This window comes from Pseudophryne corroboree, chromosome 5, assembly GCF_028390025.1.
Source record: "Pseudophryne corroboree isolate aPseCor3 chromosome 5, aPseCor3.hap2, whole genome shotgun sequence".
NCBI classification, from domain to species: domain Eukaryota; kingdom Metazoa; phylum Chordata; class Amphibia; order Anura; family Myobatrachidae; genus Pseudophryne; species Pseudophryne corroboree.
In genome coordinates, this window is record NC_086448.1 from 81,711,425 (window position 1) to 81,736,384 (window position 24,960).

At 46.8% G+C, this 24,960-nt stretch overlaps 1 protein-coding gene across 2 annotated transcripts in view; it reads right to left on the bottom strand.

Moving 5' to 3' along the window:
* The window catches only part of ANKIB1 (ankyrin repeat and IBR domain containing 1), a 220,438-nt gene that overhangs the window by 104,178 nt on the left and 91,300 nt on the right, over nucleotides 1–24,960 (bottom strand). For both annotated transcript variants that reach the window (XR_010177583.1, XM_063921412.1), the window contains exons 3-5: nucleotides 14,121–14,421; nucleotides 12,426–12,608; nucleotides 4,254–4,371 (exon numbers count right to left, since the gene is read on the bottom strand). Coding sequence is in view for 1 of the 2 variants with exons in the window: in XM_063921412.1 (XP_063777482.1) it covers nucleotides 4,254–4,371; nucleotides 12,426–12,608; nucleotides 14,121–14,421 (602 nt within the window). In the remaining variant the exon portion in view is untranslated. The remainder of the gene's footprint in view (nucleotides 1–4,253; nucleotides 4,372–12,425; nucleotides 12,609–14,120; nucleotides 14,422–24,960) is intronic.

Here is a 24,960-nt window from a genome sequence, read left to right on the forward strand (position 1 = left end):
GGACATTTACTAAACAATAAGAGTGGAGAAGTGAGCCTGTGGAGAAGTTACCCCATCACCCAATCAGCAGCTCTGTATCATTTTATAGCATGCAAATTATAGATGTTACTTCAGTGCTGATTGGTTGCCATGGGCAACTTCTCCACTGGCTCACTTCTCCGCTCATATCATGTCCCCCTAAGACTTTGTTACTCCAAGTGTCGAGATCTACAGCACCTAAACAGCCGGCTGTTGTAATCACCTGGGCTCTGGTCCTAATACAGAACAGGTCTGTGAAGGGAGCTTTGGAATCACAAACTACGGAGTAAAGCTGCAGTCTGAGACATCACCTCCCATTAAGGGAACAGCCTTGAAGAATTCCCCGAGAGAATGTAAATGTCTGTGATCTGACCTGTGTGACAACTGCATAGAAACGAGGAAATGCGGAAACATGACACACTCAGTCTGCTGTGTTCTTATTAAACACTACACTGAGCGTGGCTGGCAGTCTTTGTCCTGGGGCGGTCACAAGAAGGCAGCGACTGGCTTAGAGCTGGGAGCCATGTTTTCTGCATGATAAAAAAGTCTGAGACTATTTCCGCTCCTCACAGTAGAACTAAACATGAATAAACATTTATTCATCATGCCTAGAGTTTCCCCTGGTGTTAGCGGCTCCTCTGTACGTCAACACTTCAACAATAGAAGATATCCTCTCTTCTTCTCCTGCTTAAATGTGCCTAAGATGTTCATGAAGCACTGCAAAGTGTGGAGAAGTGAGCCAGTGGAGAAGTTGCCCATGGCAACCAACCAGCTGCTATGTATTATTTTAGAGCACGCACTTGATAAATGTTACTTCAAAGCTGATTGATTGCCATAGGCAACGTCTCCACTCTTTTCACTGCTTCATGGGAAAAGTCTGTGCGTTTTGACCAAGTGTCTGGGATGGGGAAAATCCATTGCACCTTGACACGAGAGGAAATCTGGGGCAGCAATATTATAAAGATCCTCTTTCCTAGTAAACTAGGGGTATTCTCTTATATCAAATGTATTCTGTTGAAAAGTGACTATGTACATGTGTGTCATAAAGGGGGAGATTTATCAAAGCTTGGAAAGAGAACGAAAATACCAACCAATCTGCTCCCAACTGTCATAATGGTTCTATGTACTCAGCCTTGAAGAGCGATAAAGAGGAGAGACGTGCATACACACGCAATCTAACACGCCATGTGCATTTAGCAGCATGGTATCGTTAGCGATATGTTCTTGTCGACCCTGCAGCAGGCTGACCAGAAGAGGTCGCCTGCGACCACAAAAATTGGGCAATGCCCGATTTGTAGTTCCGATTTGCCCGGAAATGACAAACCGTGGCGATATTGTTCTAGTGCGTACCCACCCTCTCTCTTTCCAAGGCTCAGTACACAGACCCCAGAGCCTGTAAAATTACAGATACTGTCTGGTTGGTAGTTTGCGGTAGATTTATCTGCCATGTCACAGGCTGTGTTTGAAAAATGTCAGATGGAAGCTGATTGGTTGTACGTTATCTCTCCCCACTTTACGCCTTTCCAAGCTCTGATACATATGCCTCTAAACGGTCTGTTTGAGGACAACAGGATTAGAAGAGCGTTCCTTGTGCACTGTGTTGGCAGCCATTTTGTAGGCGGCTATAGGAATGCAGCTTAAGCATTCCCTGGGAACCATTAACAGGACTGAGGCAGGAAGTGATGCGACTGGTTCTCACAGAACTGATATTACTATAAATATTCCTAAGAGAATAGGTTTGGGCCACAACAGGACGTCCTGTACTGTGTTTAGGTTAGGGAAGCACTTTAAAGAAATATGTCCGTGTGCAGTAAACACCAACAGGTAAATTAAATACCGTGATCTTATTTTCATTTGCATTGTACTATACAATATGTCAGCACACTTCTAAACACAACAAATACAATTATGTAGTATGCACCATTTCAAGGCAATCAGGAAACCATATAAAATAGGTTTAAAAGGCATTTGTGAAATATCAAATGGATCACACGTAACAACAAAAATCTGAATTCAATTGCTCTATAGACAAAGGGTTAAAGTAACTGTAGTTAGGGGATACTAAGGGGTCTGTTTACTAAACCTTGGATGGAGATAAAGTGGATGGAGATAAAGTAACAGCCAATCAGCTGCTGTCATTTTTCAAACCCAGACTGTGGCATGGCAGTTAGGAGCTGATTGGCTGGTACTTTACCTCCGTCCACGGCTTAGTAAATAGCCCCCTAAACTCCCAAACGGACATTCCCAGCTGAGAGCCCTGGAGGTAAAGCAGTACTCAGTACTGACCTGACATTGCAATGCCGCTGTTAGACAGAAAATTGTGTGTCTGCTCTGTCAGACAAACTCCTCTATCCAAATATGGCAACTGGCTACACGAGAGTTAAAACCACAAGATGGAACTATTTACTGAAGTATCAACACTCCAATTACTTTGTGTGCATTATTCAGCCCGGCGATTCACAAAGTGTGATGTCAATTGGAAATAGAGGCATGATCAGCCTTTTTAATCCTGCAACACAAATTTCATTTAAATGCAACTCTACGTCTCAAATAAAGACGCATGTCTGCAGCAGGAAGCCGTCACCAGTAGCGTTCCACTTCAAGTCATCATCCCTAAATGAACAAGGCTTCAGAAACAGAAACACATTCCTTTGCTAATGACTCGCACAATCAGGAAGAGGACCGGTGACGGGCGGCCAATTGTGTTACTGGGTTACAGCAGCATCACTAAGGCAACGTCTGAGCAGCATTTTCCACCAGCCTGGCTGACTCATCCCTGCATCTCTGCCGATATGTCCTGGAGGCTGGGAGCCAGGAACGGACAGATTGCTCTAACTTTATTCATCGGAGACACAGCAACACAGACGTTCAAGTTGAGCATCTCGGTATCTGATCAGTGACGTTCGGTAGAGACTCGTTCAGTGGGGTTATTATTAACCTTAACCCTGCCGACGCTGGTGAAACTACGTCGGTAGACACAGCCGCTGGCTTTGGCACACCCCAAAAATGTCGCCGACACCTCAGTTTTCAAAGCTGCTCCTCTTCACCGCCCCCAAACACCTGCATCCTGTCCATCAAGGTGCGGCAAAGACCACACTGCGGCCTGAGCCGCAACACCATCGCAGCACATGTGCAATGCAGAAAACATCAGTCATTTGGTCCCCAAAATCTTCCAGGTGTTAATGTGATTTTTCCAGACCAGTGGATTCTAGCTTATTAGGCCTGTGTGCACGGTACTGCAACTTTCACTACACATAATGGTTTTTACGTCTAAACTCCTAATGTACGATTCAGCAATGTCTTTATAGTATATTACAGAGGTTACTTTATAATTAATACTGATCTGGGGTGCAAGACTAAAACATTGGGGGTCATTCCGAGATGATCACAGCTACGATCATTCACACTGACATGCGGGGGGACGCCCAGCACAGGGTTAGTCCACACCACATGTCAGTGCCGCCCCCCCCCCCCCCCCCTTCCCCGAAGAAGTGCAAAGGCATCGCACAGCGGCGATGCCTTTGCACTTCAAGAGTAGCTCCCGACCAGCGCAGCTTAAGCATGTTGACCGGGAGCTACTCATCGCTCCCTGGCCTGCAGCGGCTGCGTGTGACATCACGCAGCCGCTGCAGCATGCTCCCCGTTCGGTCCAGGCCCGCCCCCCAGCGACCGCCTCTGCCTGTCAATCAGACAGAGGCGATCGTAGCGGCCCGACGCCCTTCTGGCATGCGCAGCTCAGACCCGATCGCACCGATGCGATAAACTGCAGCATGCGATCGGGTCAGAATGACCCCCATTGTTCTTTCTGCATTCAATGAAACTTGGTCCACAAACCTGCTTTGTGTGATATTGTAAAGCAGTAAAAATTAAGTTAATTTGAGATATAAAAACACTATTGAAAAGCACAGAAGGGACCAAACACCAGGAAGCAATGTATTTACTAAAACTATTTGCAACAAAAAACTAAGTAAAAAGTTATTTACAGAACTATATTATTTCTAAGCCCCAGTTTATAAACATCTATTAATTCATACATGGCATCATTACACTGTAAAGTATTCCGCAGAACATTGTATATTCCTCTGGAGCCAAAGAAGGCAGCTCCTGATGAAGCCAATCCTATTCATCAATAGACCTTGTGGATGAGTCTTTAAATAAAAGCACGACTACGCTACACGTCTCCCGTCTGTAACGGAATCCTCAGACATTACACCACAATGGCTCAGTGTAATTACCGTGTGCTCGAAGCAATGCCTCAGCAGTGAAGAGCGGGGCCTGGAGCATGTCAGCCGTCTCCACAATCAGCATGTCCTTCAGACGCCGCAGATCCTGAGGCCGCAGTCCCTCGTACGGCTGCACATAGGGGACAGAAGACATTATGCACGGTTAGGTTGTTATTATGAACAGTTCCTCATATAGCGCAGCATATTCCGTTGCGCTTTACAATTGGAACAACAGTAATAGAACAAAATTGGGTAATGACAGGCAGATATAGAGGTAGGTAGTTATAGTTTAATGTTTAAAATAGTACATGTCAATGTCACTGGACATTAATGCTGCTGCCTGAGTAAAACCTGATCATAACGTACAATCGTTAGGACACTGCATTCCTGAGAAGAGGAGATTGAAGGAGAAGTGACATCACTGAGGTCTAACTAGTTCCCATTGAATTCATAGGCTCGTCTCCTTCAGTGCTGCTTTGCCTAGGTACTGTATAGGTCAGGGGTAGGCAAACGGTGGCACTTCAGCTGCTGTGGAACTACACATCCCAACATGCCCTGCCAGAGTTTCTGTGCATGCTGGGACCTTTAGGTCCACAGCAGATAGGGTACTACAGGGTGCCTACCCCTGCTACAGGCAACAAATGCACATTGTAAATATTAACTAAGCAGTAGTTTCAGAGTAATTTATCAATTAATGACAAAAGAAGTAAGAACTTAGAGAGTCAGCATATTGTAAACAGTCCAAGAACTGAGCATTTTCAACTGGAACACAATCTAGTGAAATTAGAGGACAAGGGCCCCTATTCAATTGTCTGTGAAAATTGATTCACTGTAATTTTACAGCAAATTTCAATTCACCACTTCTGAGCAGGTGATAAACTGGAAAAAATAGGATTTTACTTACCGGTAAATCTATTTCTCGTAGTCTGTAGAGGATGCTGGGGACTCCGTAAGGACCATGGGGAATAGACGGGCTCCGCAAGAGATAGGGCACTTTAAGAAAGCTTTGGATTCTGGGTGTGCACTGGCTCCTCCCTCTATGTCCCTCCTCCAGACCTCAGTTAGAGAAACTGTGCCCAGAGGATATGAACAGTACGAGGAAAGGATTTATGTAACCTAAGGGCGAGATTCATACCAGCCACACCAATCACACCGTATAACTTGTGATAAACTACCCAGTTAACAGTATGAACAAGTAACATAGCCTCGGTTCAAGACCGACCAACTATAACATAACCCTTATGTAAGCAATAACTATATGCAAGTCTTGCAGAAGAAGTCCGCACTTGGGACGGGCGCCCAGCATCCTCTACGGACTACGAGAAATAGATTTACCGGTAAGTAAAATCCTATTTTCTCTAACGTCCTAGAGGATGCTGGGGACTCCGTAAGGACCATGGGGATTATACCAAAGCTCCCAAACCGGCGGGAGAGTGCGGATGACTCTGCAGCACCGATTGAGCAAACACTAGGTCCTCATCAGCCAGGGTATCAAACGTATAGAACTTTGCAAAGGTGTTTGACCCCGACCAAGTAGCAGCTCGGCACAGTTGTAGTGCCGAGACCCCTCGGGCAGCCGCCCAAGAAGAGCCCACCTTCCTAGTGGAATGGGCCTTAACTGATTTAGGCAATGGCAATCCTGCCGTAGAACGCGCCTGCTAAATCGTGTTACAGATCCAGCGAGCAATTGTCTGCTTTGAAGCAGGAGCGCCAACCTTGTTGGCCGCATACAGAACAAACAGAGTTTCAGTCTTCCTAATCCTAGCTGTTCTGGTCACGTAAATCTTCAAAGCCCTGACCACATCCAGGGACTCGGAGTCCTCCAAGTCCCGTGTAGCCACAGGCACGACAATAGGTTGGTTCATATGAAAAGATGAGACCACCTTGGGCAGAAATTGAGGACGAGTCCTCAACTCTGACCTATCCACGTGAAAAATCAGGTATGGGCTTTTATATGATAAAGCCGCTAATTCCGAAACACGCCTTGCAGAAGCTAAGGCCAACAACATGACCACTTTCCAAGTGAGGTATTTCAACTCCACTGTTTTGAGTGGTTCAAACCAAGGTGACTTGAGGAAACTTAGTACCACGTTAAGATCCCAAGGCGCCACCGGAGGTACAAAGGGAGGCTGAATATGCAGCACTCCCTTCACAAAAGTCTGTACTTCAGGAAGAGAAGCCAATTCTTTTTTAAAGAAAATGGATAAGGCCGAAATTTGGACCTTTATGGACCCTAATTTTAGGCCCAAATTCACTCCCGTTTGAAGGAAGTGAAGCAGACGGCCCAAATGGAACTCCTCCGTAGGAGCAGCTCTGGCCTCACACCAAGAAACATATTTCCGCCATATACGGTGATAATGTTTCGATGTCACATCCTTCCTAGCCTTGATCAGGGTAGGAATGACCTCCTCCGGAATCCCTTTTTCAGCTAGGATCCGACGGTCAACCGCCATGCCGTCAAACACAGCCGCGGTAAGTCTTGGAACAGACAGGGCCTCTGCTGCAGCAGGTCCTGCCTTAGAGGAAGAGGCCACGGATCTTCTGTGAGCAACTCTTGCAGATCCGGATACCAAGTCCTCCTTGGCCAATCTGGGACAATGAGAATTGTTCTGACCCTTCTTAGTCTTATTAATCTCAACACCTTGGGTATGAGAGGCAGAGGAGGAAACATAGACCGATCTGAACACCCATGGTGTCACCAGAGCGTCTACCGCTACCGCCTGAGGGTCTCTTGACCTGGCGCAATACCTCTTTAGCTTTTTGTTGAGACGGGACGCCATCATGTCTATTTGAGGCAGTCCCCACCGATCCACGATCTGTGTGAAGACTTCTTGATGAAGTCCCCACTCTCCCGGATGCAGGTAGTGCCTGCTGAGGAAGTCCGCCTCCCAGTTGTCCACCCCCGGGATGAACACTGCTGATAGTGCGCTTACATGGCCTTCCGCCCAGCGCAGAATCCTGGTCGCCTCTGCCATGGCCACTCTGCTCCTTGTGCCGCCTTGGCGGTTTACATGAGCCACTGCCGTGATATTGTCCGACTGAATCAGAACCGGTTTGTTCTGAAGCCACTCCTCCGCCTGGCGTAGGGCGTTGTAAATGGCCCTTAACTCCAGGACATTGATGTGGAGACAAGTCTCTAGGCTTGACCAGAGACCTTGGAAATTTCTTCCCAGTGTGACAGCCCCCCCAACCTCGGAGGTTCGCGTCCGTGGTCACCAGGATCCAGTCCTGAATGCCGGAGGTGAGCACTGTGCAGCCACCACAGGAGAGATACCTTGGCCCTGGGAGACAGGGTGATCCGTTTCTGCATCTGTAGATGGGACCCGGCCCATTTGTCCAATAGGTCCCATTGGAAAGTCCTCGCATGGAACCTGCCGAAGGGGATGGCCTCGTATGAAGCCACCATCTTCCCCAGAACCTTTGTGCAATGATGCACCCGAAACCTTTTTTGGCTTTAAAAGGTTCCTGACCAGGGCTATGAGCTCCTGAGCCTTCTCCACCGGAAGAAAAATTCTTTTTTGGTCTGTGTCTAGAATCAGGCCCAAAAAAGGTCAGACGCGTTGCAGGTACTAGCTGGGATTTCGGTAAATTGAGAATCCAGCCGTGCATCTGCAACGTCTTCACTGACAGAGACACGCTGTCCAGCAACTTCTCCCGAGATCTCGCCTTTATAAGGAGATCGTCCAAGAACGGGATAATTGTGACTCCCTGCTTGCGCAGGAGCACCATCATTTCCGCCATTACCTTGGTGAAAATTCTCGGGGCCGTGGAAAGACCAAACGGCAACGTCAGAAATTGGTAGTGACAATCCTGCACTGCAAATCTCAGAAACGCCTGGTGAGGAGGGAAAATCGGAACATGAAGGTACGCATCCTTTATGTCCAGGGACACCATCCAATCCCCTCCCTCCAGGCTGGCGATGACCATTCTGAGCGATTCCATTTTGAACTTGAACCTCTTCAAGTACAGGTTCAGGGATTTTAGATTTAGAATGGGTCTGACCGAACCGTCCGGTTTCGGTACCACAAACAGGGATGAATAATAACCCTCTCCTTGCTGGAGATGAGGAATCTTGATTATCACCTGTTGAATGTACAATTTGTGAATTGCCGCTAACACTAGTTCCCTCTCTGACGGGGAAGCCGGCAGAGCCGATTTGAAAAACCAGCGAGGGGGCATGTCTTCGAATTCCAGTCTGTATCCCTGGGAAACAATCTCTATTGCCCAGGGATGCACCTGTGATTGAACCCAGACGTGGCTGAAAAGACGAAGACGTGCCCCCACTTGATCTGACCCCCCCCCGGAAAGCCCCAGCGTCATGCTGTGGACTTTGCGGAAGTAGGGGAGGACTTCTGCTCCTGGGAACTAGCTGAGTGCAGCTTTTTTCCCTTGCCTTTACCTCTGGCAACGAAGGACGATCCTCGTACATTCTTGTTTTTATTGGAACGAAAGAACTGCATTTGATAATGTGGTACCTTCTTAGAATGCTGCGGGGGAACATAAGGTAAAAAATTCGATTTACCGGCCGTAGCAGTAGAGACTAGGTCCGAGAGGCCTTCTCCAAACAACTCCTCCCCCTTGTAAGGCAATGACTCCATATGCCGCTTTGAGTCGGCGTCTCCCGTCCACTGTCGGGTCCACAAGAGCTGCCTAGCAGAAATAGACATAGCGTTTATTCTAGAGCTTAGTAAACAAATGTCTCTCTGAGCATCCCTCATATACAAGGCAGCATCTCGGATATGCTCCATGGTCATTAGAATGGTATCCCTATCTAAGGTGTCCATCTCCGTAGATAAGGAGTCTGCCCATGCCACGACAGCACTACAAACCGGCCTAACTATAGTTCCTGAATGTGTGTAAATGTGCTTCATGGTAATTTCCTGCTTGCGATCAGCAGGATCCTTGAGGGAAGCAGCATCCGGAGAAGGCAGTGCCACCTTCTTGGATAAGCGTGTTAGCGCCTTGTCTACTTTAGGCGCAGATTACCATCGTATCCGATCCTTCTGTGGAAAAGGATACGCCATGAGAATCCTTTTGGGAACATGGAGTCTCCTATCCGGAGATTACCAAACCTTTTCGCATAATTCGCTTAGCTCAAATGAGGACGGAAACGTGACCTCAGGCTTTTTCCCTTTATACATGTGAACCCTCGTGTCAGGGACAGGGGGTTCCTCCGTGATATGCAAAACCTCTTTTATGGCAATAATCATGTACCTAATACCCTTTGCCACCTTCGGCTGTAATTTTGCATCCTCATAGTCGACACTGTGTCAGTATCTGTGTCAGCGACCTGGGATATGGGGCGCTTTTGAGACCCTGAAGGTCCTGGCACCACAGGGACAGGCACGGACTGGTTACCTGACTGATCCCTAGCTTCAGCTTTGTGTAATCTTTTATGCAGGAGATTTACATTTGCATTCAAGACATTCAGCATATCCACCCAGTCCAGTGTCGGCGTTGCCGACGGCGACCTGACATTCAAGCACTCCCCCACCACATTAAGCGAGCCTTCCTCGTCAAACATGTCGACACACACGTACCGACACTGCACACACCCAGGGAAACTTTTTCTGAAGACAGTATCCCCTTAAAAGCCCTTTGGAGAGACAGAGAGAGTATGCCAGCACAGACCCCAGCGCAACAACCTGGAGACCAACACAGAATGCTTTTCCCCAGCAGCGCTGTATTATACTTTATCTTTAAACTCCCTTCACCGTGTGTAAGCAGGGGAGAATCCGGGGAGCTTCCTCTCAGCGTTCTGTGGAGAGAGAAATGGCGCTGGTGAGTGCTGAGGGAGAAGCCCCGCCCCCTCAGCGGCGGGCTTCTGTCCCGCTCAAAATCGTGTAAAATGGCGGGGACTCAATTATATACAGGTACAGTGCCCAGCTGTACATGTATATACCTATTTGCCATCTAAGAGGTGTTATTATTGCTGCCCAGGGCGCCCCCCCTGCGCCCTGCACCCATACAGTGACCGGAGTGTGTGAGGTGTATGGGAGCAATGAAGCACAGCTGCAGTGCTGTGCGTTACCTCTGTGAAGCTGAAGGCTTCTGCTGCCTGAGACGTCTTCTTGCTTCGGTTCTTCTGGCTCTGTGAGGAGAACGGCAGCATGGCTCCGGGGGTGGACGCCCAGGAGGAACCTGTGTTCACCCCCTCTGAAGCTAATGGTGTCCAGTAGCCGAGGAAGCAGATCCTATCAGTTAAGTAGGTCTGCCCCTCTCTCCTCAGTCCCTCGATGCAGGGAGCCTGTTGCCAGCAGTGCTCCCTGTGAAAAAAGGTAAAAATCCAAACAAAAATGCTTTCTGTAGCAAAGAACTCGAGAGCTCCCTGCAGTGCGCCCTTCATCCTCTGGGCACAGTGTAAAACTGAGTTCTGGAGGAGGGACATAGAGGGAGGAGCCAGTGCACACCCAGAATCCAAAGCTTTCTTAAAGTGCCCTATCTCCTGCGGAGCCCGTCTATTCCCCATGGTCCTTACGGAGTCCCCAGCATCCTCTAGGACGTTAGAGAAAAAATCCCTACTTTAAATTAAAAATGTCAGGGTTTGGTTCAGAATCCCTGGGACAACCCCCTGAATGACTAAATGGGCATTTAGAAGTTTATAATTATTTTTAATTGCCCAATATTTACATGTCATTTTTAAGGGTAAAGAGTGCAAAGTGATGGAAATTGGGGTACAAGGTATGGAACAGATAAATTGTGGTGCTTTATGAGTGAGACAAGTGTTTTTAAACTTGCAGGTGGGAGTAATTGATCTGTTTTCACTTTTATTTTTTTAAAGTCCCTTAAAATTACCCAGATATATACAGGTTGAGTATCCCTTATCCAAAATCACACATTTTTGGTTCCCCTACTGAGATAATGACACTTATATATGTATATTATATTATATAGCTATATAATATATCTATATATACACACATAATATATATGTCATTATCTCAGTCGGGAAACCAAAAATGTGTGATTTTGAATTCTTGATAAGGGATACTCAACCTGTACTCATACCTATTTTTATGTACCCAAAATTTAAGTTTAGCCCTTATTGTTGTGAAAAAAAAATAGCTTTCTATGATTTTTTTTTTTACATGTTTAAAAAAAATGCATGTAACAGCCATTTGACACAATTTAAGTACCAGAAATACTTTTATTATAACCAATTATAAACTTCTATACTGTTATCTGATGTTAGTTTAGCTTTTTGGGGGGCTATAGGTAAATTTACCCATTTTTCACTTTTACCTGCCGGCAACAATTTTTGTGGTAATTCCGTTTTCGCTCATTTGCAATTGAATAGGCGAAATACCGGGATGACGCATAACCGCAAAAAGCCAGTTTTTGAGGTAAAAACGCAGTAAAAGCCATAAAAAAGACAATTGCATTTTGCCACGATTTTACGTCTAATTGAATTCAGCCCCAAGCCTCAGTTCCTCTGATAGTTTCAAAGCTTTCATACATCTGACTACTCTGAAATTCCATAATGAAGAGTCATTTGCACACAAACGCAGGTTCCAAGATCCAAGATATTTCCACACAATGTACCTATAGCTTACACATAGCTGGCAGCCATTTTGTTGATGATGGATGGCTTAGCATCAGCAGTAAATGCCAGGATGACTCATTAGTTACCTATAGTTCCCCTTTAGTATATAAGCTGAGTGTAGAAAACAGATATCTTCAGGTACGCTTTAATTGCTGCAATATTTACCACACAAAGGCAAAATAAAACCTAAGGGCTATGCATTCCCTCTGGGACCGTTCCAGCCGTTAAATGTAATTAAATCCTGTTACTCTAATTTATACAGTCTAGTATATACGATCGCATCCATCATGTGCGTCTGTGACATTTATTAAAGGTCAGGATTTATTTTCTGGTTTGTAGTTTAGATATATTATTAGCTTACTTGATGGAGCTTGCTCTATTACAGCCGGTAACACTGGCCGGGGATGTGGATGCCATACACAATACAGGCGTGCTTTATAAATGGATATTAATACTGACTCGCTGCGGACCGTAGACTGTTTGTACAGCAGCATGGTGCTCAGCCTATTCCAACCCTTTGGCACGAGCGCAAAAATCACTGGGATCTCTCTGACCTGGCTTTATACACCATGTGTTATGTTTATTACATCACTAGAGTAAAAGTGATGATATTTGATAGGCGAGAGGGCTGGCGCATTTACCTCACGCTTGTCTAACGCGGCGTACTCCGCTTCAATATCATCTGCCTCCGGGTCCCGCGAGAACACCATCTGAGACTCCAGTTTGAGGGCCAGTTCTTTGTGGCGCTGTTTCTCCGCACAGTCGCATGGCGTGTCTTTATTGTCATTCTCAGCAAACAGGTTACTGCCATTCTTCACTAGTAGCTGCGTGTAAAACAAAAATATATATCCTTTTTTATTTACAAATTATTATGAAACGACCCCAAAAAAAACAAAAAACAAAAAAACAGGACCCTCAGGCATTAATGCCAGGCAGCAAAAAAGTTTAAAACCTGCCCTCTGGATGAAAGTTGTTTCCCTATTAGTAGAAGAGACCCAAGGGAGGCGTCGGCTTCATTCACTTGATAAAATATGCAGATGTTCCATCTATCATTCATAAGAGCTATGGCCTCCTCATTAGCAAAAACCACTTGTCAGTGATGAATGCCTCACAGGTATGTGCAATTTAAGCAACAGTCAAGACTTCCATGGGCAAATGTAACGGGTGCGAGTTTGACAAAGTGACTTTTTTTGCAACAGGATTTAACGCAGCAATTATAAATTGCCGCTTTAAATCCTGATGCAAAATAGCCAAAAAGAATAAGAACTTTGGCCCTCATTCCGAGTTGTTCGCTCGCAAGCTCCTTTTAGCAGCATTGCACACGCTAAGCCGCCGCCTACTGGGAGTGAATCTTAGCTTAGCAAAATTGCGAACGAAAGATTCTCAAAATTGCGAATAGAAATTTCTAAGCAGTTTCTGAGTAGCTCGACACTTACTCTGCCAGTGCGATCAGTTCAGTCAGTTTCGTTCCTGGTTTGACGTCACAAACACACCCAGCGTTCGCCCAGACACTCCCCCGTTTCTCCAGCCACTCCCGCGTTTTTCCCAGAAACGGCAGCGTTTTTTCACACACTCCCAGAAAACGGCCAGTTTCCGCCCAGAAACACCCACTTCCTGTCAATCACACAATGATCACCAGAACGAAGAAAAAACCTCGTAATGCCGTGAGTAAAATACCAAACTTCTTAGCAAATTTACTTGGCGCAGCCGCAGTGCGAACATTGCGCATGCGCAGTTTGCGGAAAATTGCTGTGATGCGATGAAAAAGAACGAGCGAACAACTCGGAATGAGGGCCTTAGTCAAACTAGAACCCTATTACATTTGGCTCTAGATGTTTGTACTGCTGGCAGGTGGGTGCAGCAGTCAGGGTTGGACTGGCCCACAGGGGTACAGGGGAAACGACCGGTAGGCCCCACTGCCTGAGTGCCCACTCCTTCCTCTAGGGATCAGGTTCCAGACTGTGCACTTGTATTATACATGGTAGATATGTTGCATTACACTGCACTAAACTATTGTGTATTTCAAGCCTCTGTGGATGCTGGCCACACCCTTAAGTATGGGCCCCTATCACTGCATTCACCCGGTGGGCCCTTCATGCCCCACAGTCCGACACTGTGCAGGAGGATTATGTTATTTGTGTCAGGTGAAGTCATTGCTACTGTTTGCAATTAGAAGACAGATTCAGCAAAAATTCCAGACGTTTGTAAAGAAATAAGCCCCCCACCCCCAAACAATCTGTAGTGAGGCGGCTGATACCTACACCCAGCCCGAAGCCTGCAGTTAGCTGTGATGACTCCGCCCTCCTCTGACCTAAGATTAAGCATGTCGCATTTACCTCTACACAAGTTTTCATCCCTGAGGCAGCGGCATAGTGCAAGGGTGTATTCTTCTTGTTGTCTGTGGCGTCCAGTGCAGCCCTCTCATATTCCCCATGGTCAAGTTTTGCTCCCTTCCATTCTAGTATCATCCGTAAGCATTCAGACCTCCTGCGATCGTCATCCGCAAGCCGGGGCAAGCGATGGTCTAGAGCACCTTCAGAGATCATTATGTGGAATCCCATACAGAGCAAGTGCATAGAACTCTCGTTGTGAATGTTCCGCTTGTTTGGATTGCCATCCCTCCCAAAGAGAAATGCCCTGCAGTAAAGGAAACACAGAACAATTAGTATCAGAGAACGCTGCATAAAATAAAGAGACTCCAGGCAAAGTGATCACCATGGAAGTAAACAGAGAAAAAACAGGTTGGATGGCTAAACTTCCTAAGTGTAATCTACGCTGCTGGGGACCCTGCTCCCTCCACGATATAACTTTCTGTGGCTTACTGCTTTCTCCATTCTCCTCCTCATGACACAGACTAGATCCATTCAATTTGCCGGCGGTCAGGATGCCGACACTAGAATCCCGACAGCCGGCAATGCCGCCAGCTGGAATACCGGCGCACAGGGGCTATTTTCAGTCATGGGTGTTCATGACACCCACAGAGTGGGAATAGAGCCCACAGCGTGGCGAGCGCAGAGAGTCCGCAAGAGGACTCGTAACGCTCGCCGCGGCCGCCATTCTGCCAGGCGGGATGCCGCTGTCGGGATACTGACAGTTGGCATCCCGCCCGGCGGGATTACGTATGTAATCCGTCTTCGCTACTATAATAATACAAGTGGGGATGTCATAGGCAAGTGGCTCAAACTATGACAACAATAGCAATGGTATATAATATGCTTACTAGAACTGACGCCACATCGTGCAATTTAGGGACAGAGCTGTCGTGCACAGTGGAAGCAGCTACTGGTTCAGAGAGTAGCTGACAGGAAGAAGAGACAGGAGCCTTACCATGAGGCGGGAGAATGTGTGCTTAGAAAGTGCAGTACTGGTTCTACTATGTTTGCGTATTTATTTATTACGGTATGTTTAACCTTTTCACGACCACTTATCTTATTTATATGATTTAAATATGTTTGATACAGCCTATACTATAAGCAATCTATAGTGTTAAATATTAATACTGTATTCAATACAGTATCCAGTGTATGAAAAGACCACTGTTTACATTAATGTCCAGGGTCGTTACTGGGTTCTCTTACCGCTCCCCCAGACTCCCGCACTTGATTCAATGTTCCGCAGAGTGGGAGACTGTGGATTGCATTTGGAAACCCCCCTCTAGAAATCCTGCGTTTGCCACTGGATGTCATTGCCTCCCACAAGATCAGAGGTCACAGGAGATAGCCATCCAATACAATAGGAGACGCAGACCATAACCAAATACTGATTAATAATAGAATTAATCTAAAATTCCCCAAACTGACTGAATCCATGTTCCCCCACAGGATAACTTATTACATAAATGTGTTTCCATCAGTGGGGCAGAGCGCGCGGCATTAGTGGTGCAGAGTGCATGGTATATGTTACTGTAAATGCAGTAAAGTTATTTTGAGGCAGAATCTTGCATAGCAGGAAGTTACCTATAAATTAGCACCTGACTTGAGCCAGTGCAGGGGGAATGCATCACCTTAACAACCACATTCCTTTCAGTAAATACGCAGCAGGGAGATCATGTGAGTGTTACAGACAATAGGGAAACTGTCCTAATGATGAACCATCAAAGTTATGTAAGAATCATAGATTTCTGTAAATTTTCATTACAACCTTGTTACCTCTGCCTAGAGCTATTCCCTGACACTAATCATTATCATTTCCTTATGCTGAATGCTCTCCAGGTTTATAAAAATGGAGAGAGAGGTTTTCTTGCAAACCCAGGGGGGAATCGAGTCCTGATTGGTTGGTTCCGTACATTGTACACCTCTCCTAGATTGGCCACCCTGCTCAAACATCCACTAGGACTGGTCCAGTATTTCAACTGCTTATTTCAATGTACGGCAGGTAAAGATTGATTTTTGCTTTAAAAAGGGAACATTAAGTTACACTTTGTGTGCCATCATATACAGTACGTCCGGAAAGTATTCACAGCGCTTCACTTTTCTTACTTTTTTTTATGTTACAGCCTTATTCCAAAATGAAATAAAGACATGTTTTCCCTCAAAATTCTACACACAATACCTAATAATGACGTTAAATTATTTTTTTTCGATTTTTGCAAATTTATTAAAAATAAGAAACTAAGAAATCACATGTACATACAGTAATAGGCCCTACACACTGGGCGATCTGACTGCAAGATATGAACGAACTCGTTCATTAATGAACGAGATAACGTTCATATCGTGCAGTTTGGAGGCAACAGCGATGAACGATGCGCGGCCCCGCGCTCGTTCATCGCTGGTGTCCCGTCGGCTCTGCATGCAGGCCAATATGGACGATCTCGTCCATATTTGCCTGCACTTCTATGGAGACGGGTGACGGGGGTAGTGAAGAAACATCACTCCCCCCGTCACCGGGTCGCCCGTCGGCTGTATCCGCCATTGGGCAGCTCGGCGGCGGATCGTTAAATGTGTAGGGCCCATTAGTATTCACAGCCTTTGCCATGAAGCTCAAAATTTAGCTCAGGTGCATCCTGTTTCCACTGATCTATTCCTTGAGATGTTCCTACAGCTTAATTGGAGTCCACCTGTGGTAAATTCAGTTGATTGGACATGATTTGTAAAGGCACACCTGTCTATATGAGGTACCACACTTAACAGTGCATGTCTGAGCACAAACCAAGCATGAAGTCAAAGGAATGGTCTGTAGACCTCCAATCAGTGTGCATTAGGAAACACATTGTTTTTTCTTCCACAGAATTACGCCTCCCTTTTGGCACCTGAGTGAAATCACAATCTGATTGAGCAGCTCACCATCATATGTGCATTGTATTTAGAGAGGCATGGATGGGTCAGCATTAGGAGGGATTGCTGACTCCAGAGTGCCATTGGAGAAGTCAGGGGTATCTCCAGGTAAGCTGGCTTTCAGATACTGTAGGAGCCATTATCATGTGGCCTTACATTGGGAATTTAGACCCAGACATATGTGTAATTATTTATGGGGTGGGTGTGGGGTGCGGTGGCCCCTGTGTCGGTATGGCTGGGCGGCTTCAGGTCGGCACACCCTAACACTTTATTAACACTTATGATTTTCACTTTGTATATATTTTTGTATTATTTTAATCACACCACTTACAGAGCACTTCTGTGCTTCTTATTAACCCTTATTAATTTTCACCTGTGTGCTGACCTGGGGTAGCCGACCTGTGCCGACGAGATGGGGTTCTGCACCCCGTACCCATACCTAGTATTAGGGACCCCCAGTGACGGAGAAGCCTTGTCGATCGGCCTCGGGGCTTAACCCTATATCTGCAGATATACACAACAAAGATCTCCGTTTTATCTGATTATTATGTAGTATTATTATTATTTTTCACTCAGTGTGCATTAGGGAACACAAATTGTTTTTTCTTCCACATAATTTCCCCTCCCTTTTAGCACCTGAGTGAAATCACAATCTGATTGAGCAGCTCACCATCATATGTGCACTGTAGACCTCCGAGACAAGATTGTCTCGAGGCACAAATCTGGGGAAAGGTACAGAAAAATATCGGCTGCTTTGAAGGTCCCAATAAGCACAGTGGCCTCCATGATCCGTAAATGGAAGAAGTTCGGAACCACCATGACTCTTCCAAGAGCTGGCCAGCCGTCTAAACTGAGCAATCGGGGAGAAGGACCTTAGTCAGGGAGGTGACCAAGAGCCCGATGGTCACTCTATCAGAGCTACAGCATTCCTCTGTGGAGAGAGGAGAACCTTCCAGAAGGACAACCATCCCTGCAGCAATCCACCAGTCAGGCCTGTATGGTAGAGTGGCCAGATGGAAGCCACTCCTTAGTAAAAAGCACATGGCAGCCTGCCGGGAGTTTGCCAAAATGCACCTGAAGGACTCTCAGACCATGAGAAACAAAATTCTCTGGTCTGATGAAACAAAGATTGAACTCTTTGGCGTGAATGCCAGCGTCATGTTTGGAGGAAACCATGCACCGCTCATCACCAAGCCAATACCATCCCTATAGTGAAGCATGGTGGCAGCATTATGCTGTGGGGATGTTTTTCAGCAGCAGGAACTGGGAGACTAGTCAGGATGGAGGGAAAGATGAATGCAGCAATGTACAGAGACATCCTGGATGAAAACCTGCTCCTGAGCGCTCTTGACCTCAGACTGGGACGACGGTTCATCTTTCAGCAGGCCAACGACCCTAAGCACACAGCCAAGATATCAAAGGAGTTTCTTTAGAACAACTATGTAAATGTCCTTGAGTTGCCCAGCCAGAGCCCAGACTTGAATCCAATTGAACATCTCTGGAGAGACCTGAAAATGGCTGTGACCCGAAGCTTCCTATCCAACCTGATAAGAGATTGAGAGGTGCTGCAAAGAGGAATGGGCGAAACTGCCTAAAGATAGGTGTGCCAAGCTTGTGGCATCATATTCAAAAAGACTTGAGGCTGTAATTACTGCCAAAGGTGCATCAACAAAGTATTGAGAAAAAGCTGTGAATACTTATGTACATATGATTTCTTCATTTTTTACTTTTAATAAATTAGCAAAAATGTCAAAAAAACGTTTTTTCACGTTGTCAATTTGGGGTATTGTGTGTAGAATTTTGAGGGAAAAAAATTTATTCCATTTTGGATTAAGGCTGTAACATAACAAAATGTGGAAAAAGTGAAGCACTGTGAATACTTTCCAGATGCACTGTACTCCTGGGTGTTACCATCACTACCAAATACTGAGGGGTAACAGTCCTTCTATATATCAGCAATCAATATTATTCTTCCTACAAGATCCTGTACAAACACCTATTACCCAATGTACCCAATGTGACCTATTACCCAATGTGACCTAGATACGATCTAACACTGTAATCCATTCCCTGGATGTGATGCTGAACATGGCACCCCAAAAGCCAACAGTCTGCCTGCCTCTCTGCTGTCCCACTCCTGATCCAACAGAATCTGCCAGCAACGAGGTGACACAGCAGTGACACGACACCCAAAAATAAGCAGTTGCAGGTACCAGTGTAGGAGACCAATCTCTTATATGGCAGAGTACAACCAGGTGGAGTAGTCTGTAACAGCAGCTTAAGGACGGTATAAGAGAACCCCAAGACCAATCCGTAACTCCATTGATGAGATGGAAGAATTTGCCTACCCTATCACAAACCTTTTTATTTCACTACCGTCCATTACTGAATGCAATTTAAAGAGGTAATAACCCTGATTCCTACATTAAACATGTTTGCAGATACAGTATTATGGACACTTCTAGTACAGCAGTTCCACCTATGTATAACTGAAAGTGTTCAGTACAAGAGTTCATTGTTTAGTAAAGCAGAAGTTCCAAATTAGCCGTGCATGCACTGCAGGCTGTATACACCCTTACTCGGCCTACAACATTTTCCTTTAGCCCTTCGGTTAAAGCAGTGGTTTCCAAACTTTTTTTAATCACGGCGCACTAGAGTATCAGAATTTTTTTCACGGCACCCCTAGACCAAAAGTTTCTTATTGAGAAATTTAGAAAGAAATATTCAATTAAGTAGATTGTGTTTATATGTCATCCTTAGGCTCAATTGTGTGGTGAGGTACAAGATTTGCTTCTGTTTGTCCCCATATTTTATGACTGACAGCTACCAGCACTGGTTTTGCCTATTATATTGACCATAAATAATTTGAATTGGTCCTGGACCACCAACCAAGGCACCCGTGCAAGTGTCACGAGGCACCCCAGGGAGCCACGGCACACAGTTTGGGAACCACTGGGTTAAAGGCTTCATTCTCATGTCTAATATTGTCTAGATAACAAACAACAGAGAGAGACAGAATGGTTGCTCACCGCTGCAGATGTATATAGCTGGACGCTTCCAGAGCTCCTGGGCAATGCGGCAATCGCCGATGCGGTGGTCTGATGAACAGACTTGCCCTATGTCGGAGAAACGTGTTAAGGCTAAGGGACGTTAATTGCACCATCGTGATCCCTGACTACTGCATTGTACAGCCGCAGCGCTTATTCCAATACACTGATTGGTTTTTCCAGCCGCGGTGTGTGGTTCCCCCCCTTTTCCCCCGCTGGGACATCTTCTGCATCCGACCACCGCATCGGCGATTACCGCATTGCCCAGGAGCTCTGGAAGCGGCCAGCTATATACACCATTCTGTCGGATAGCAGTGGGGGGTTGTAGCCTAACCACGTGCTGGGGGAGGAATCATCTCCATTCTTTCTAATTATTCTGAGGAACTTTGCAACAGTATCTTGAGAGGATTAAGTGGACCTGCTACGGTTTTATTGTTCTACTAAGCATTTATCACCTATTTGGTGGGACATTGAACATTTTCACTCCTCAGCTCAATTGCGAACTGCTTCCTCTTTTCCCTATATGCATTTGGGAATATCAGTGTTATTAACTGTTGATTTCAGTGGTCTCCATTGGTGCGGTTTTACTTTATTTCATTTTTTTAATGTTCAGCAATATTGCCTTTTAAAAGGTTTATTAATAATAAATTGTTATCTCTTTTACTCATGCGCTCTCTCTATTGTTTGTTATCTAGACAATATTAGATTTGTTTGATTGGGTGTTCAGAGCACCTTTTTGCCGCTTTCAGATCGCAAATGCCGGATCCCACCCGGTAAGAGAAACGTGTCCTTACCGGGTGGGATCCGGCGTTTGCTCTTCTCTGCTGGCTTTCCCACCCGGCAATATACCGGGTCGGTTGCCATAGCAGCGGGGTGCCTTGAAAAAGACCCCATTGGGAGGGTTGAAACGCGTCGGCTGTTTGTGTTAGTGGACCTTTATTCCCGGAGCTGCTCCTGAGAATTCTGAGCGACAACCAGATTGGTCCTTATCCTGAGTTTGCCTGCCCGGGTGGTTTGCTCTTTTTGGATGAGTAATAAGAACGTGATTTGAGAACTGCTTTCCATCAGTTCTCCACCTGTTCTGGTAATTGTTCAGTCCCTCAGGGGCATCGCTGTGGGACATCACATTGTTTTATGTACCTGTATTTACTGTATTAAATTTGTTGTACTACACATGATGTGATATGTCTTTTCCTACATGTGGAGTGGACATCATACAGAACTGAATGTGGATTGGAAGATCTATGAAGTTGTTGTAAGGAACGTACACTTTATTTCCTATTCACCTTTGTGGTGTCTACACTCTGACTGTCGGATTTGGCTGCTCCCGGTGTCTTGTCCTGACGCTGCTGACAGCAGCGGCGGTGGGAGCTGTCAGTGGCGCCGAGAAGGGGGGGGGGGGGGGAGAGCTGTCAACGGCTGCCGTGTCTGTGGCGGTGGGGGCAGCAGCGGGAAAGCAACGGAGGGGGGGGAGACTGAGAGGTGGAGACGGGGCGAGCAGTGGCTGCATCAGTGGAGGCTCACGGCGGCGTCCACCCGGCTCCACCAAGCGGGACCTCGCTTGCTGGAGCTGGGTGGAAGCTGCCGCTGGGTTCCTGCTCTCCCCGCTGCAGCGCTGCTCCCCCCGTCTCCTGCTCTCAGATCTCATCTCAATCCGACTTTTTTTAAAGTCGGATTGAGATTGTCGGAAACGGGGCTAAAACCTGTCGGGTTTGGCCCCGCTTCCGACAATGCACGCTGATCGGCGGCTGAAGCTGAAGCCGCCGATCAGTGTGCATTCCGACAAGTCGGGTTTCCCGACTTGTCGGAATAAACGGGGCCCTAATGAATAGGTCGGAACCCCTTCCGACCTAAAACGGTCGGAAACTGCCGTCTTTCCTACAAGACGGCAGCTTCCGACATTTATTGAATATATCCCTAAGAGTACAATTTTTCGTTCCTTTCGACCTTCAGGTAAAACAAAAGGTCAGACGTACCCGAGACAGGCTCGTACTTCCAAAACCACTAAGCCCAAATCTAAACAGTCCTGGGCCGCCAGCCAGCCAGCAAGACAAGCCTGCTGCATGATGGGGAGGGCCTTCCCCTGGGGGACTCCAGGGTGGGAGGCCGACTTCTACAGTTCGCTCAGGCCTGGTTAAAGACCACTTCAGATGCCTGGGTGCGGGAAGTTGTCTCTCACGGGTACGCAATCTCTTTCAAGCGACGCCCCCCTCGCCAGTTCTATTCAACGGCTATCCCGCGGTTCCGTTGAAAGCGCAAGCTCTACACCTGGTTGTACAATCCCTCCTGAAAACAGGAGTGGTGGTGCCGGTACCTCTGTCCCAGAGAGGTAGGGGTTACTATTCGACCCTGTTTCCTGTTCCGAAACCAAATGGGTCTTTACGGCCTATCCTCAACCTCAAATCATTGAACAAGTTTGTGAGAGTGTCCAAATTCCGTATGGAAACCCTGCGCTCTATTGTGCTGACCATGGAACCCGAGGACTATATAGTATCTCTGGAGATACAGGATGCTTACCTGCACATACCTATTGCCATTTCTGCTGCGGGGTACACTGGGCTCCACAAGGAATGGACAATGGGGTGTAGAGTAGGATCTTGATCCGAGGCACCAACAGGCTCAAAGCTTTGACTGTTCCCAGAATGCATAGCGCCACCTCCTATATCACCCCGCCTCCCTGCACAGGATCTCAGTTTTGTAGTTGGTGCTCCAGTAGCAGGCACTTAACAGAGGGGCTGCTCCAAGCAGCCCTGAGAAGAGCTTTTTTTCTGAGGAAAAAAGTGAAGACTTCAAGGGCAGCAGCAGTGTTAGATGTCAGTGGACATTCACGGCTGCAGCTCCGGCTCTCCCCAACGGCGCTGTACACTCCCGAGCCCTGGTTGCCGGGTAACTACAGCAGGAGGCTCCGGTTTTCTTCTTGTCAGGCACACACAACGGGGTCTCTCCGGGATCGCGTGGCCGCTCTTCGGGAGGTGGTAAGTGGGTCCTGCTTGCGGGACCCGGTCTTTATCGCGATCCGGCGCGGTCAGTGGGAGGCGGGCCGCGCGCGCTGGCGGTGGACACTGTGGCAGTACAGGCGATCCCACTAGATCACCAGGGCATGGGACAGGTCAGGTTTTCTCTATAAACCGTTTTATTAGAGCCCGCAGTACCCGGTGGTTTTGCCAGCAGGGGGATAGAGCTTGGACCTGAAGCCCCTACCCCAGCCCCAGGGCACCATTTTCTGCAAATGTTCCCGCCCTGGAGCTGCATATCTGTCGCTCCCTCACTCCCTGGCAGTGTCTGCGGCGCCATTATCCCTCAGCTCACTGTTCCTGGGAATGCTTGGGCAAATCCTCCTTTGTAAAGCTGCCGGGTTGTCAGTGCTGTGCCTTTACATGACACTTAAGTATTCTACCTGCCTTTTTTAGTCAGTGTTAGTTAAGAAAGAGTGCATTTAGTCAGGGTTTATTAGTACAATTACCCTGTGATATACATCCAGTTCTTACTGTGTACTGTTATATCTATTGTTATATAGCTGTGTAAGCTAGTCCAGTGCAGTATTATTGTTAGTAATAACCTATGCATTGTACGGACTGTGACTATTTGTGTGTGCATTTTATAGCTGAGTGGTGTCCATTTCGTCTCTTTCATTCAACTTGCTATCCCTATATTCTATAACCTGAGGGGGCTTGGTGCGTCAGGTTTTATACTGATATAGGATTTTCACAAAGATATACTTTAATACGTATTTTTCTCTGTGATTTAGTCACCATATCTCTCTTTTATCTCTGCTAGTGCGGACTACACTGTGCAGGGGTTTGGGTAAGAGGTATTGTGCTGCTGCCAATTGTACTGTGTTACCTGATACTGCAAGTTATATCATGTCTGCTTCTGAGGGTAACGGTTCTGGGGCTGAACACACTGCCGGTGTTGCTGAAGCCACAGATCCCTATGAGGAGAATATAGCAGCTGTGGGCTCTGGTTCTGGGGGCTCCTTGCCCCCCAGTGGGACTGTGGCAACGGAGGTACATAATGACCTACCATGGGCCGCTTTTTCCACGCTTCTACATACACTAGTTAATAAACTAACACCCCCTATGGGACCCCCAATGCCGGTACAACCGTATGTGGTCCCTGCAGCTAACCCGCCGTGGGCGGACGATTTATCTGCTCAATTAAAGAAGTTGAACCAGTCCCTGACTGCTAAAAAGTCTGAACGTCGCTCGCCTAAGTCCAAGGGGTCCCCTAAGCGAGCGCTTGTCTCCTCACAATCCACTGCTGTCACTGACACCTCGTCGGATGAAGACGGCACTTACACTGACCCCACAGGTTCTGACTCAGATACGGCTGATGGGGAGGGTGGTTCACATGTGGATGTTCCTGATCTTTTGGAGGCTATTAAGTTAATTTTACAGATTACAGATGATCCCGAGCCATCTATTCCTCCTAAGAAACCAGACAGGTTCAAGCGACAGAAGGTGATTAGACAAGTTTTACCTCACTCTGACCACCTAATTGATATACGTCAGGAACCCTGGGAAAACCCGGGTACGAAGTTTGTGCCTCAAAAGAAGATGCTGGCTCGCTATCCCCTCGTGCCGGAGCTGTCTAAGAATTGGGAAACTCCTCCTACAGTGGACTCACATGTGGCTAGGATGGTGGTTTCCTCAGCTCTACCGGTCACCACCGTCACGTCTCTAAAAGAGCCTACGGATAAATGTGTGGAGGGTTGTCTGAAAGCGATTTACACCCTCACGGGTGCTGCACAAAGGCCCACTATTGCAGCTACTTGGGCTGCAGAGGCCATTGAAGCATGGGCCTTGGAGTTAGATGCTGAAATATCCTCTGACCATGCTAGACAATGCTTGTCT